At 47.0% G+C, this 16,485-nt stretch overlaps 1 protein-coding gene across 1 annotated transcript; it reads right to left on the bottom strand.

The window, feature by feature from the left end:
* Positions 1–15,481: 15,481 nt before the first annotated feature.
* Positions 15,482–16,048, bottom strand: MSGN1 (mesogenin 1). The gene has a single exon (XM_055327108.1). It carries the CDS (start codon positions 16,046–16,048, stop codon positions 15,482–15,484), a length of 567 nt encoding a protein of 188 aa, XP_055183083.1.
* Positions 16,049–16,485: the final 437 nt, after the last annotated feature.

Below are 16,485 nucleotides of genomic sequence, written 5' to 3'. Positions count from 1 at the left end.
CCAGGCAGGTGGCCAGTCTCACCTTCATGCCATATCCTTCCTGAACCTCCTGGAGCTTCCCACCTCCGAGCTTGCGGTGGTAGTAAGCAGAGCACTTACCTCTGCTGGGGCACTTGGTCCTTCCATTCTGGGTCCCAGAGATACATAAGGGCCAAGGGGAAAGCAGGAGGGAGGCCTGGGCTCCTGACCCCAGCCACACACCCTCAGACCTGAGACTATCTTGCTCAATCCCAGTATCATTCTAGTATGTCGCCTTCCCTGTATAGGGCCAACTATTGTATAAAGGGGGGCTTAGGGCACGTTTTATTTCAGGGGGGGCCTTCCAGCAATTAGGCCAGTCCACAGCTCACGGGGCTCTCATCCTCACCTGATTCTGCGGCGCCTCCAGAAAATCATTCGAGAGGCCCGGGCGCCCCCCTGTGACCTGCATTGGCCATTGCACCCGCACAAGATCTCGAAGCACTCAGACCCTCCCTATGCACGGAAATGGTCACATTACCGTCTGACTTCCAGGAGGCTTCCCATTAGCACAGAAGGCATGCGGATGTATATGCCTCTTTTTTCATTTAACCTCCCAAGACAATTTAATTTTGCTACTCTTGGGCATTTTTTAATGTAAAAAAATTATTGCACAAAACTGTGAAGGAATTGTGAAATATTGAGAAATAATCACTTACATTACACTCCGTAATTCTCTCACCGGCTGTCTGTGTGTCTGTCACTCACGCACGTACACACCTACACATTCAGAGGATCTTTATTCTTCCAGGTAGGAGTTGAGGATGGAAAGAGAGAAGGGAACTTCTTGCATGTTTTCCGGAGTGTGTGTCCATCATTTCCAAAGGTGCTTTTTACGTGAGAACCTTGTGGTGCAGGATCTTCCTACTTTACTGATAAGGAACCTCAGTTCAGAAGAGTTAAGTGACTTTCCCAAGGTCACACAGCGGGGGACGTCTAGACCAGGAATCAAGTGTACCCCTTCTATGACCCCAAAGCCCTGTTCTGTCTGAGATGCTGGACCTGTCCAACTAGAGCTTTCTGCTACCCCTGTGTGGGGTGCGGGTGAGGGGAGTGTCTTCGAACAACCTCAGCTGGGACACCTTCCAGATTTGTTGTCACTGTTGTGGTTGATCAGTCTCACGCATCCAACCAGAATGACTTCAGCTCTTCCGCATGCCCCCTCAAATGGGCACTGAGTCATTCCTGGGTCTGTCTTTTATTCCCATTAAATATTCCTCTGTTGGCTTAGGGACATTCCAAACTCTGAGAATTCTCCCACAGTTGTACTTAAATAAGCTCCTGTTCCAGCAGATGTGACCAGCCAGGAAATCCCATGGTGGGTGAGGAAATCCCTCTGTGCCCCCCGTAGTCCCCAAGCCCTGCTGTATGGCAGCCAGATGCCTCCACCCCATCCCACTGAGCCTCTGCCCACAGCTGTAGTTCAGCCACCAGGACCCTCATGGGAGGAAGCGTCCTTTAATGAGAAATCACTCTGCGTCCCAGCTCACAGGGCCTCAGAGATCATCCAGCCCGACAAGCTCCTTGTACTTACAAGGACATGGAAGCCCAGCAAGGAGAGAGGACTCAGCAGGTTAGGGCCAGAGGCAGCTCTGCAGCTAATCGTGGATCCTAAGAGAGTGTCTTCAATGTGAAACAGAAAGAAGGCTAAATTTCCAGTGTTTGGCCCATTGCTGGCAGCAAATTAAAAATCAGAGGCTATAACACACTGATCAGGGCAGCTGCTCCTTCATCACCCACAGGGCTCTAGAATGGGACCATCACCCATGGACTGTCCTCTGAGCCTCCCCCCCCCCCCCACTGGATGCCCAATTGGAGTTAGCAGCCGAGTAAACTAACAGAGAGAGCTGATCAGTGTCTCATGAGCCAGGTCTGTTCTGGAGGAGGTCATCGAGAGAGTGTGACTGCTGGTTGACCCTCGAGCTTGCCCTTGTCTGCGATATATGCTCGGCCCACTGTTCCCACACGAGGAGATGGTTCTAAGGACACAGACTTGAGAAAGCAATGGGTTGCTGAGAGCTTCTGGGCAGTATATGCGATTAAATCTGGTTAAGGCCTCTCTATAAGATCCTGGCGGATGTCCTGGTGGAGATCTCCCCATCCTGCGGTGCCCGGGAGAAGCCTCGTATGCAAGGTCTCTTGTGTAAGTACAACCACCACCTAGCAGTCTGGAGTGGCCTTCCTCTCTCCCTGCCCTCTGCATACGGGGCCAGTTTCAGATCGCACCCACGAAGTTCCTGAGGGTGCACGCCAGCCTAGTGGGGGCTAGTTACCATGAGAGCCATGAGCATTCACCCCTGCAATCCTAGTCTCTAGCACAATCCCTGGTAAACAGTAGGTTCTCATTTAAAGGGTTTTAATCCGTAACATATTCTTGCCACGGAAAAGTTCTCATTCCGGTGAGGCTTTGGTGTGCGTGTATTCCCAATTACTCACGCCCTCGCCAACGTCGCCCAGTCTCGGTCAAACATCACACAGGCCTTTCCTAGCGATTATCCATATAACTTGCACGTCTGACCAAATGTGGCAGAAAAAATTTTTGGAAAAATATACCTATTCTAGCTCATCCTAAAGTTTTCCTTTTCAGCTCAACAAAACAAAGATCTTTTTAATAGAGATGTCAAGTTTTGCAAATAAATATAAAGGATGCATTGCTAAATTTGAATTTCAGATAAACAGTGGATAATTTTTTACTATTAGTGTGTCCTAAATATTGCAATATTCTGAGTCATATCTGCAATTCAAAATTGACAGGGCGCCCTGTATTTTATCTGGCAGCCCTACTTTGGGGCCTCCACCTTTGAGTGTTTGTGGAACATTATGACAGATGTGAAGGCAAGCCTTAGGAAAGAACCAGAGAATGTGGGGCCTCCTTATAGGACAACTGTTTAGGGTCCTGTCTTGTTGCTGCGAAGGGAGGAAGGGCAGCTCTAATGGTTTCTCCTGGTGATTGCAAGCTCTGCTGAGGGCAGCTCCATGCTGATAGGCCAAAGAGCAAGCAGAACTTGTCTGCAGAGATAAAAGGCCAAAAGGCTGGGCTTCTTGCTATAGCATGGGCTGCATCTTATGACGTGATGAATCCTACCAGGCTCTTATGATGGGTCTGAGAGAGCCACAGGCCTCAAGGTTCTGATCATCTCTCTCTCTCTCTCTCTCTCCGTGCATGTCTGTCCATTTCTGTGTCTCTGTGCATATATGTTTGTGCGTCTCTCTCTCCCCACCCCCTTCAGCTCCTCTTTCTCCTGCTGTTTGGTAAGCTTCTCTCAATACGTCTCAAAGCAGAGAGGGGAAGACATTGGTGTACAGACTCAACAGTAGGATTTGTGCTTTTATTGCTTTTATTGCATGTTAATTCATCTAGGAGCTTTGGCTTTCAGACATGAAGCCACTACTACAGGTAGGTGATAAGTTTCTTCTTGTCCACATGGACATAGAGGAGCTAACAGTGGTATTTAGGAGGCTCATCACCCCTCTTCACGTTGTTCCACACACGCCTCATGCACATGATCCTCGAGGTCCCACATGGCAGAGACAAGTAAACTGACCTTCTTGCAGTTGATGAGTGCAGCTTTGACCACTCTGGATTCTCACGGAGTCTGGGGGGCCATCGGAGTTCTCCTTAGTTTTAATCATGCCAAAGGATTGCATGTTTTGAAGGTAGAGCTCAAACTCCTGTTTCCCATAAGTCCCCGGTACCTTCTGCCTTTCTTAGCATTAACCAGCCCCGTTTGCCATCTGAAGACTATTATTTCACTGGGACCTGGACCTCTGGACCTCTGGGCATGGGATGACTATAGATTTCACATTTGAATACATGCAAGCATGTAAATAGTTGACTATTACCATTAAGAAACAGCTGTTTTGGGGTGGCTAGCCCTTCAAAAAGGAGCTACACATCTTCAAGAAGCCACAAATGATTATGGAGAGTGCTTAGACTTGAGTTTGACCCACCTATCTTCTTCACCAGCTGTGTGACCCTGAAGAGAGCTGACACCAGGGTCCTGCTGTGAGTGGTGTTCACAGCCCCTGTAGCCCGGGAATCAAAGGTGGGTGAATTTCTAAATCTAAGAATATTTTTTTCTTCTGATGAAAGCAATTTATGAATTATGAATGAAAACTTACAGTTTTTCTCTCCCCCACAAAACTAACAAAGACTGTTTTTAATGTTAAGAAGACATTATAAAGCAGTTCGAATTCATTATGAAATTCATATTTCTTGACCTTGTGATACCCCTTAAAAGAACATGTGCGTAGATTGACTATAGAAAACATGATTATATAAATATTATGGCATCGTTAAGGAAGTTGGAAATCTCAAACTTTAAGATGGTTTAGACTATGGTGTCTCTTCATCATTAAATAGTCATTAAAACACTATTTAGTCAAAGAGGTTTTCAAATTACAAGAGGCAAAATGCCATTTGCAAAAAGAAGCAGACGCTTTTTTCCATAAAATTCTAAGACATATATTTTGCATAGAGAATGCAAATGGATTTATTTCATAACCACTCAGCAATATAGCTTAGCTATTACAGAAACAAACTTTAAAACAAATTGTCGGGATCCTAACTACTTGTGGTTCTTGGCGGATTCGAGGCATTACTTTTTCTGTTAGAGCAAACATTTCCTCCAAGCAGCACTCGACGATGTTCATGGAGGGCACAGCTGCAGCCTGCCTGTGGGTAACAGAAAAAGAGCTGCTTGGTAGCACTTGAATATCCGGGGCTTTTTATTAGCCTGTTGGACTACGTAGGGACTATTCCTGCATTGGGGCCCTTGGTCGCAGTCAACAGATGCCCTGTTCTAAATAGGCCAATGAAAGTTCTTCACTCAGGAAACTGAAAACTTCAGTTAGAGCTAGTCTTGGGGTACGCCTAGCTTGGCCTTCCTTCATCTTCATTCCCAGATAGACCTTCCCGGTTTTGGCAAAGATAAACCTACAATAATTTGGGGTCTTCTTTACCTCCAACAATAAAGATGGCCATTTCTATGCTTGGATGCCCCCAGGCCATGTAGGTGGTATACATGTATGCACCAGGGGCAGCCCGGGTGGCTCAGCGGTTTAGCGCTGCCTTCAGCCCAGGGCGTGATCCTGGAGACCCGGGATCGAGTCCCATGCCAGGCTCCCTGCAGGGAGCCTGCTTCTCCCTCTGCCTGTGTCTCTGCCTCTCTCTCTCTCTCTCTCTCTCTCTCTCTGTCGCTCATGAATAAATTTAAAAAATCTAAAAAATAAATAAAATAAAAAATAAAGTATGCACCAGGCTGAGGCATGGATATATTGCTTTCAGAAGGCTCCAAACACACAGTTCCATGACTAAAAATTCATGGTATAAAACATACTGAATACTGTTGTAAATGCTGTTCATCAGTTTTCAGTTTTTAGACTTGACCTATAAGTAAAGCACAGAACAACTCACTGTGATTAGAGAACAAAATGTATATGTTATAAATTTTACTGATGTGGGGAACCTGGGTGGCTCAGTCAGTTAAGCACCTGCCTTAGATCCTGGGATCACCCGCTTGGGGCTCCCTGCTCAGCGGGGAGTCTGCTTCTCCCTGCCCCTCGCCCCTGCTCCTGTGCTTGCTCAATCTCTCTCTCTCTCTCTCATTCTCTCTCTCTCTCTCTCTCAGATAAATAATAAAAGCTTTTTTGAAAATAAAAATAATAAAAATCTTACTGATATTAAAAAAGGCATTAAGAACAATTAGGAGAAACAGTGCTTGAAACAGGTAAATGCCAATTTCTTTAGCTTTCATAAGGCAATCTCTAGAATAAAAAAGTATAGTAACTGTCTATAAGGAAAGCTAGTTCTACTTTGCATTTTCAGTTTGTCCATATCGTTTGACCTTTTCAAAACAATTTTGTTATATGATTAAACACTTAATAATTCCATCATCTCAAGACTGAAATAAGGGCAGCAGCTTCTTTCTGTAGTTGAGCTGGGATCTCTGTCTCCAAGATGGATTGTTTATAGTGAGCACAGTCTCTGACATTAGGGGGCCACCTACCCCCCCCCGCCCCCCCCCCCCCACTGTGGGAAAAAGTCATTTAAGGCTAACTCTCCTCCACTAAGCTTGCGGATTTACCTTTTTGATTTTTTTTTTTTTTTTAACCAGAGCTCTTTGACTTGAGGCGAAAGAAACTAGCATTTACTCCATCAATCGTTGTGCATGGAACTTAATGGCATCATCCCATTTAATCTTCACACCTGGCCTGGGAAGTAAGCTCTGCCCCCATTTTGCAGATTAAAGACTTCAGAATTTTGTGAGTTTGGAGACATTGCTCTCAGGTCCTTCCCTAACCCACCGCTTCTCAATGTCTCAAGTTCTCAGGCCACAGAACTGGAGCCCCACGGCTGTTCCTCTGCCTTGGTACCCAGTCTGCTCGAAGCCTGGCTGGGAGCAAGGGATGTCACCTTGAAGTCCAGGAGCACGACCCCCAAGGTGCATGCTGGAGCATCCCCGATTCTCCCATTCGCTCTGCTCTTGGGTCTCTTCAGTCCAGGACCATGTCTGCAGGATTGCCTGCTCCAGCCGGAAATAAAGTTTCCTGATTGGATTCTTTGGTTTGCAGCCAGAGGGCCTCCCTGGCAGCCCAAACATCTGTCCGTGGCCTTCACAGTGAGCCTGAGTTGTGGGGTGACCTAGAGCAGCTGGATGGAGAAGAAACGACTGGATGCCTGCTGGCTTGGGAGACTTACCTGCAGCTTTGTCCCCAAAAAGGAATGGCAGGGCATTCCCAAAGGGGGGGAAATAGCATCTGCTTCCAGCTTCTGCTTCCACAAAGCTGCTACCAGGTCCTTGGCATTGTGAAACACGCCTGGGGCTCTGGAATAGGAGCTGCTATTCCCTCCTGGTATTTAAAATCCACACACACAAACAAACAACAAGGCCCTAGCATTTCTCTGACACCTTTTGCTCCTTTTAAGTAGAGCCCTTTATAATGGCACCTCCTGGTCCCTCTGTCCCCCCAGGGGCCCGCTTTGGCACCTCCAGCCTGGCTATCCCCCTGGGGGGAGAGGTGGACAGGGAAGCACCAGAGTAGGATGGACTGAAGGGGCCTTGAGAACCAGAGACCCAGGGAAGTGACTGGGGCAACTTATTTGGTTTCCTAAACTTATTCAACGCCCCCACCCTGGGATTTTTTACTAGATCCTTCCCAAACAAGAAAACTGCGAGATCAAAGGCCGGGGAGGCATTTGTACTTTCTTAAATCAGCTATCAACAGAGAAAGAACTCTGTCCCTCCCCCTTTCCTGGAATGTTTCATTTTCAGTGTTAATCACAGATATTTCCTGTGTTCAGAACTGTCCCAGACAATCAATCGTTCCTCCCGTAGGATCATCATGCTCTAGTTTTACACTCAGGTTCTCTGTGTGAAATGAGGGCAGTGCCGCTGAGAGACCCAGGTGAAGCCCTTTACTAGCCACAGACCCCAGGCCATTTGCTTTACCTCAGTGAGCCTCATTTTCTCATCTGTAAAATGGGGATGATGGCAGCTACCTCACAGCCCTCCTGGAAGTATTAGGAAGAGGCAGGCCCAGGGTAGGCGGTCTGTCTGTTTGCAAGTCTTCACTGAAGTGAACATTTCAGAAAGAACAGAATGCTTGGGGACTGATCAGTATTTCAGAATGATGTCTTTTGCACTACCTTTTCCAGAGCTTTCCAAAATGAGGCCCACCATTTCCTTCTCACCACTCCTGGTCCCTCCTTCACTCTACTCTTCAGTTCCTGTAAGAATGCTCTGCCCTCACTCCCTTCCCACCCCTGCAGCCTCCGTTCTCACATCCTGTAACCCCCCCAACCCCTCCATCTGTGCTTCCAATTCCCAGAGTTCCTGTACCTATGCCACTGTCCTTTCTCCTCAATCAGGGAATGCCATTTATATCTTACCACTAGATCTAAGAACAGAGATCCTGCCTCTCTCCCAGATACCGAGTGCAGGCCAGGAAACATGCCATGAACTCCTGAATTCTTCTTCTGTGCATAAATTCATCTTCATTGCCTACCTTAAAGAATGAGTCAAGCAAAAAATAAAGGTATTTGCTCCATTCAACCCCTTAGCTTGGCATTTGATCCTTTACAATCTGTACCCAAACACCCACAGCCCACATGCCCACGTGCTGTGCCTCTCACCATTCCTGCTTAAAAAAAAATAGATTTTATTTATTTATTTGAAAGATAGGGATGAGTGTGGTAAGGGGTGGATGGAGAAGCAGACTTCCCGCTGAGCAGAGAGCCTGATGCGGGACTCCAGGATCATGACCTGAGCCAAAGGCAGACACTTAAACCAACTGAGCCACCCAGGCGCCCCCATTCCTGCCTTTGTACCTCAGCTTTGCTGTTCTTTCTCCCTTGACATGCCCCTATGCCCCACCGAGATCCCAGTGACCCATCTAGGTTCACATTCAGTGCCAGTTTACCTACAAGGCCAGGTGCCCCATCCAACAGAACTCCTCTCTCCTCCCCTTATTCCCATTGATTTGGGACACCTTTGTAAAATTTCTTCTCTCTTTATATTTTGCTTATAATATGCTTATTTAGGGATAGATCTAGCCCCAGCTCCACTTAAACATCTTGAGAACAGAGACCACATTTTGCCTTCACAAGATTATCAGAGGGCTTGAACAAGATCGCATAGGTCAAGAAAGATCACAGTGTCACCTGTGTTTAAAGTTGTGGCATCTTGACCACCCTGCACTTGTTTGTTGCCGCCAGGCCTCGTACTCAGCCAGCTACACGTGTGGTTCATAATCTGCAGCACCCAGATGATCAAAAGAGTGAAAGAGACCTCAAGCCAGTCCACATGAGTGCTGTGCTCACAAGTGGATAGGATGACCACTGAACGAATGTACCCCGCAACTAAAGATTCTGGCTTTCTCTGCTTAATCTCCCCTCCCTCTCTAGGCTGGGCAGGGGTGGCACAGAACACAGGGAGAGCCAAGTACCGAAAGATGGGGACAGTGGGGAGAGGGAAGGGTGAAAGACAAGACTCATGTGGGTACAACGAGGGAGCAATTTTTTGCAAAGTTTGAAGTAAAGGTGCAGCAGGGGCTGTGAGATACAGAGGAACCAGGCAGGAGAAGAAAGAAGGTTTGAAGCATTATCACTCGAGGCTGGGTTTCTCCTTTGTGGGTAGGAAAGATGTACAGAGTGAGAAGTACAATAGGAAACCCTTGAGCATTTAGTAACTGAGCCACATGGGACACTGCCCATCACTTATTCTACATGTGTTATGTTCAACACCCAGTCTTTTTTTTTTTTTAATTTTATTTATTTATTTTAGAGCAAGAGAGAAAGAGACACAGAGAGAGACCATGAACAGCGGAAAGGGGACAGGGGGAGGACGAGGGAGGACTCCTTGCTGAACCCCATGGGCACATCTGGAGTGGTGGTCAGGGCCAGTGTGGAGCATGACTGCCGAGGAGTGAATCCTGGGTTTGATGCTGCTAAGTTGCATAGTCTTGGATAAGTTTTCACCTCTCCATGCTCCAGAGAGGCATAGTCCTTATCATCTTATCTTATCTTATCTTATCATCTTATCTTATCTTATCTTATAGGGTTGTTCGAGTAGCTAGCTCTTACATCAGAGGGGTTAAAATAGCTATTTCATGTAAAGTACTTAGAACGGTGCCTGGCAGCACCTGGGTGGCTCAGTCGGATAAGTGTCCATGTCCTACTTCAGCTCAGGTCATGACCTCGGGGTCCTGGGATGGAACCCCTGCGTCAGGCTCCCTGCTCTGCGAGGAGTCTGCTTCTCTGTCTCCCTCCTCCTCTTCCCTTTCCCTATTCGTGCTCTCTCGCTCTCAAATAAATAAATATCTTTTAAAACAGAAGAAAAACAGTGCTCTACCTGAAGTAAGCACACAGTAAATATTCATTGTTATTGTTGTTATTAGTATAACTGACATATTAAGCTTTGTTATTTCATGCCTAAATGAAACTGAAGGAAAAGAGTGTGTAAACTGTAGTCCCTAAAAATGGGTATTTCTTGAAATCTAGTTTATGCTACCCCTGGAGGCATACACTCGCCCCAAAGTTGTTACAAAAGCCCTACACTTTTCTCGCATTCCATTTTACAAGAAAGAGAGAATGATCATGGTCCATGTCGTGTAGGAGACTAGAAAGAGTATCACAATTTAAAATACGCCCTGATCTGCGTAAATCCTAATAAGTTTGTTTGGACCACACAAATGCAAATGTCAACTTTTCCAGATGGGAACATGGGCTTGTGGGAAAGGCTCGAATGCAGAGACTTTTCTATTGTTTGCTTGCTGCATTGCTGGCACATGGAGTTAGAATTGCCAAAGGAATGAGTCAAGCGGACCTGATGGGACCCTGGGCTCAGCACCAATTATGTGACCTTGGGCAAGGTGACTTGACCTCTGTGACCCTGTTTCTTTATTTACAAAATGGGCTAATAATAGCCACGTGCTATTGTTAGCTGTCAGGTTTAAAGGAAAAAAAGTATGTAGAGACCTTGGCCCTGAGCCTGACATCTCAGATGATGAATCCACAATGTTGTTGGCTCTGCTGGGAAGAGCCCAAGTTGGTGGTTTCCTACAGCTTCCCTGACCCCAGCCCTCCCCTTCTCCCCACTTCACTTAATGAAGACAAACAGAAGTCAGTAGAGTTCACTTGCAGAAGAATTTAGTGGGAGATTATGCTCAAGGAAGGAAGGTCAATAGTTTCCAAACCCAAGAGGCAAATAAGTATCTTTTTTTCTCCCCACTTCCTCAGAAGTTCTTTGCTTTCTTCCTTCTCACAGTTTAAGGGCCTTTTTGGAACCAAAATATCAAGATCGAGTCCTGCCAGCTACTCTAAGAGGCACAGTTTGGGCTTCAAGATTTCATTCTTGAGGTAGAGAACTCTCAGATTCTTAGAGAAGGACAAGAGGAGGCTGTCCTCAAGCCAGTCTGGGGTCAAGGCCCTGCCCTTTCTGCAGCCTGGAGCGTGTCGAGGAAGCAGATGACACCTCAGAGCAGACACATACCAAGCTACTGGAGCAGGACCCCAAAGGCAATGACACCAAAACTCACTCGCATATGCATCTCCTTTTGCTATTGATTTTTTTAAATATTCAAAAGTAAAGGTGATTCCATCACCTTACTTGTCGCTTCGCGAAGGATCTCCCCTACCCCTGCCCTGGCCTCTCTTCCAATTCGCTAATGCGACAGAAACCACAAGAAGAACAAAGAAACCTCAGCCCGGTGTGAATTGTGGAACACTTTATTGAACACGAATGAACAGAAGTCACATTTCCTCAGTGGTCAGTGCTAGGTGCCAGCAAGGAAATAAAAGGAATTTCGGAGGAAATGTTGGGGACAGAGGCAGAAGTTCAAAGGGAAATAATTTAGAGAACAAAATCAATGACAGCCTCATCAGAAATGCTTCTGATGGTTAAGAGAAATGAGGGTCCCAGTGATGGGGAAGCAGAGAAAGCGTCGAGAACCCCCAGGAGGGAGCATTTGTCCAGAAAGCTCTCCACTGCCCAGCCCACGGTGTCCTGGGGCGAGCTGGAAGGAAAGACAGCATGACTCAGGAGGGCCCGAGCTTTGGAGTTAGAGCTGAACTCTTGAGATAACCAGTCAACCAAATGCCACTGGCTAATTGTGGTGCTTTGTGCTACTGAGCTGGCCCAGATCTTGATTCCCTCATCCTCAAGATGGGACCAATAATGCCCAGCTCCTGGGGTTGTTAGGAGGATGACTGAAATAATAGATATGAATAGATCTGACCACCACATAGTAGACCCACACAAATTGCAGTTCCCGGTCCAAGCACCAGAAATAACTTCTTCCTATTTATGACTTTGCCTGGGGCCAGCTGCTTCTAAATGCTCCCTAGAGGAATCAGGGACCTGATCCAGCTCTCCTCCCCACTAGGGAGGCATCTTCCCTGAGAATTGCTGCCGGAGTCAAATGTTGATGCACAGCTGCCTCTCCTGGACAGGGCTGGAGCTGCAGAGCCAATCTGGGGTGGACTGCAGCTGTGCCAAGCTGGGGCCTTGTCTGTGTGATGAGGCCCAGAGCCAGAAGCCCCCTCCCACAAAGCTGTCACCTTCTCCACATTTTCCAAATGCCTCCCCGCCCGTAGACACCTTAGGAGTCCTGAGGGCCAGCCCAGCTAGTAGATGAGTCTGTGGCTTTCCAGATTTTTGGAGATGAGGACAAGCCACTCCAATTCATCCACAGTACCTGGTCCCCAGGACAACCAAAATTACCCAAGCTATTTATAAACCATTCTTAATCCTTGAGCATGAAAAAAGTCAAAAGCCAAGAGCATTTGGGTCCCACTTTTAAAAATGGCAAGGAATGGGATCCCTGGGTGGCGCAGCGGTTTGGCGCCTGCCTTTGGCCCAGGGCGCGATCCTGGAGACCCGGGATCGAATCCCACATCGGGCTCCTGGTGCATGGAGCCTGCTTCTCCCTCTGCCTGTGTCTCTGCCTCTCTCTCTCTCTCTCTGTGTGTGTGTGTGTAACTATCATAAATAAATAAAAATTAAAAAAAAAGGCAAGGAAAACAATGATTAAACTAAAACCTGATCAAAGGCTAGATATCCCCTTCCCCAATTACTATCTTCCCTAATCCTCCTCCCCAACACATGAAAACACACACACACATGCATACACACAAATACATATACATGTGCACAAACATACACTCTTACATGAATATCTATACATGCACAGGGCAGAGTCCCTTGAAGAAAATCTTGATACTGTCCAACACATTCTAGTTTATTCTATAAAGCAGCGGCAACAAATATATGAGAAGTTGATGAAGGTTTGCATACATAGAACGACATTTTAATGACTGTGCCTCACCACAACCTACCACCTCTGATGACAATGTATACTTATTCTTCAGTTATGAAAGCACTAATCAGAAATAAAGTTAGATTCCTTCTTTGCACTATAGATAAAAATAAAATGCAGGTATGTTAAAGATACACATAGAGGCGCCTGGGTGGCTCAGTTGGTTGAGCATCCGACTCCTGATCTCAGCTAGGATCTTGATCTAGGGTCATGGGTTCAAGCCCCATGCTGGGCTCCATGCTGGGGATGGAGCCTACTTAAATAATAGTGCAAAATACGTATATTTTTTAAAAAGATACGTATATAAGTAACTATAAAAATAATTGAAAAACTCAGAACATTTGAATAGGCTTGGAAATGGGAAAAATTAAGCAAAAGGAAAAAACACGTAAGCCATAAAAAGGGGAGAGTTTTGATCATATATAAAAATGAAAAACTTCATAGAACAAAAAGATACCATAATCAAAATGACAACTATATGATACTGTAAGCAAGGATTATGACAAAATGATAGATTGAGAGAAAACATTTTCAATGTGTATAATGTACAAAGAATTCTCCCAAATTAACAAGAAGACAAGTAACACAATAGGAAAATAACAACATAGACCAACAAATTACAGCAGAGTAACCAAAATGAATAAAAGTTGCACAGAGTAAAAAAAAAAAAAAACACCATCTCAAACAGTAGATGGAGAAATTAAAGTCAACACAACAGTAACCTAACCATTTTTTTAATCCATTGAATATTTAGAAGATCGGTCATATCCAGTGGCAATGTAGGAGAGCTGGTTCTGTTGTATATTGTTCGAGGGACTGTAAATAACTACAACCTTTTATAAAAGTCATCTAATAGTCTTCATTTCAATTTAAAATGTGCATTTACTCTGATCCAAGAATCCCATTTCTGGGGAATTTCCAGGCTACTTAAAATATCCGTGGATAAAGCTAGTTGGCTATGATGTTTGTTACAGCACTTCTTTGCTAATAAAAACTGAAACAACCTAAATATCATTCAAAAGATGACTCTAAACAAATTATGCAACACCTGAGCCATGACACATTGAACCTCTGATATCCACTGCACGCTTCACATGTGTAGCTCAGAGCAAGCCTGTGCTTCCATGTCGTCCTCTGGAAAATGAAGTTGACAATGGTACTTCCATCCCATATTAATCATTGGAAGGACTTTTATTATGTATTGCTAAGTGTAAATTTAAAAAACAAACAATTTGCAGCATTAAAAGCATTTTTAAATGTGTATATGCCTCTATTTATTTCATGTGTTTGTATCCACAAGGGCAAAAAATGAAGGAGTTCTACATTAAATTGTGACACATCTACTGCTTTTGTTCATGGGTCATTACAAAGAATAAAAAGCCCTAATAGGAAAAGATGTGACTGAAAACATTAACAGACTACTCATTGAAAGAAAAATGCAAATGGTTAATAACCACTGGGAGAAAAATGCAGCCTTAAAAAAAAAAACTTAATTCAAAGCCCACTTTTCAATGCCCTGTGCCACTCACATTGGCCAAGCTGAGGGTGTGCATCACCCACTCTGTGAAGCAAGAGTGTGTGTTCCTGTATAGGTGCACATGGGGTGGTGAGGGGAGGCAGGGAGGGGAGGATGTGTGGGGAAAGAACCCCTAGTCTCTAAGGGATTCGACTAGAGATGGACCTGAATTCTAATCCCAACCCTTTCACTCATATATAGAATTAGATTAGTCTCTTACTCTTTCTGAACCAATCTCTTCACTTGAGAAACGAGTGAGCGAAGGGATTCGGTGAGGTTATTTTCATATCAGGCTGGGCACAGGGAGTGCCTGCCCCCACCCCCGGCCTGCCCTAGGCCCACCCTATGGTGCTGAGTCCTCCCCCACTTCCTCCTCCTTCCTACCCTTTCCCAAGTACCCAGCCAGAGCAGCCTCAGGTCACCTGCATGAAGAAGAGGCCCTGGCCTTTGCTTCACTGTATCCCAGTGTAGCCTGCCTGCCTGTGCCTTGCTATTTAACCATGATGTTAATTCCTTTTGCATTTATGTGATTTGGATTCTTGCAAAACAAAGGCATGATTTTAGTTAAACACATACACACACACACAAACACACACACACACACAGGAGCACACAGACAAAATAAAAACAGGAATGCTGTAGCCCTTTACTTGATACAAATCTTTCTAGATAAGAATCCAGCTGTCACACTGGAGGCTCTACAAGACAGGGGTTCCGTCAGCCACAGAGAGCAAGCGCAACCCCCCCCCCCAACACGGAAACTGGGAGAGAAGATGAATGGTAACAATTTCACATTATTGACAAAATGCATCTCAAATCATTGACCCTTTAAGATACCTCGGAGGGGCAGCGAAAGGCAAAGTAATCCACCTCTTGGCCAAGGGGCTGGGCTCCCGACAAACCGTGGAAAGACTAGCAGCCAAATAACCTGCTCCTCTGGCTGTTGAGTGTTCTGGTGGTTCCAGCAAGTCCAGTGGGAATTCCCTTAGAACCTTCCAGGCTCCAAAGCCCCCACGCTTACTATGTGTATATATATATATAAAGAGCCCCACTGTGCGCTGTTGGTCCGCGAGCTAGTCCAGGTCTCTAAAGCGGGGGGCCCGGGCCGGTGGGCATCCGGGGGTGCCGGGCTCAGGCGCTCTGGGGCCGAGGCTCCCTCCCGCCGTTGAGGAGGTCCGTGAGCTCCCCGATGTACTTGATCGTGTACTTCAGGGTCTGGATCTTGGTGAGCGGCTGGCCCCTCTGGCTGTAGACGGGCGGCAGGTAGTTGCGGAGGGTGTGCAGCGCATCCGCCAAGGTCCTCATCCGGAGCTTCTCCCTCTCGCTGGCCTTGCGCCTCCGCTGCACCGACATCCTGACCTTGGCGCCCTTCTGGGCCTTGGGGCCAGCAGCGCCCTGCAGGTAGGCGGGCGGGAAGGCCAGCATCTCGTAGGCCACCTGCACCCCGCCGCCGCCGCCCCCGCCCCCCGCGCTCGGGGCGCCTCCCAGCCCACGCGGCAGCCCCGGGGCAGCGGGCCGGGGGGAAGAGGAATAGGACTCGAGCGACGGGGCCGGAGACAGGCTCTGGGGTGGGGAGGCCTGGCTCAGCTCGAAGGGCCCCCCTCTGTGGTCCCAGTCCCAGGAAGACAGCAGGCCCGGGCTGGCGGAGGGGCCCAGGCCCTCTTCGAGGCCGAGGAAGGGCTCCCGCAGGGTGTCCATGCCTGGGGACAGACAGCTGCAAGTGAGAAAGCAAGTCGGGCCGCAGCTCCCTTTTATGGGGGCGGGGGGGGGGAGAAGTGATGAAGTGGGAAAGGGGGCCGGGTGGGGGCAGTTCAAAGGACACACCCGAGGACCGCGATGGAAGATGAACTCTTCAGGTGCCACTTTCTCCTCATCGATAATTAGCATCTTCCAGCTAAAATGTCTTTAAACAAAAAGGCCTCCGAGAGAAGAAAAAAGGAATTATCTTGTTGTAACTAAACCAATTAAGGCTGCATAACTAGACTTAGCATTGTCCTGTGGAACCCATTAATGAGGGAGCCAAAGAAAACAAACCTGGGGCAATTTGCAGCCCGGAGGGGGCGGCCCAGGGCCCTGGATGAGAGCAGCCGGGCGCCCCAGAAGGCCTCCACCCTCGCCAAGACCTGGATACCACA

Source organism: Nyctereutes procyonoides, unplaced genomic scaffold (assembly GCF_905146905.1).
Source record: "Nyctereutes procyonoides isolate TBG_1078 unplaced genomic scaffold, NYPRO_anot_genome, whole genome shotgun sequence".
NCBI classification, from domain to species: Eukaryota; Metazoa; Chordata; class Mammalia; order Carnivora; family Canidae; genus Nyctereutes; species Nyctereutes procyonoides.
This window is presented reverse-complemented; position numbering and strand designations above follow the sequence as displayed.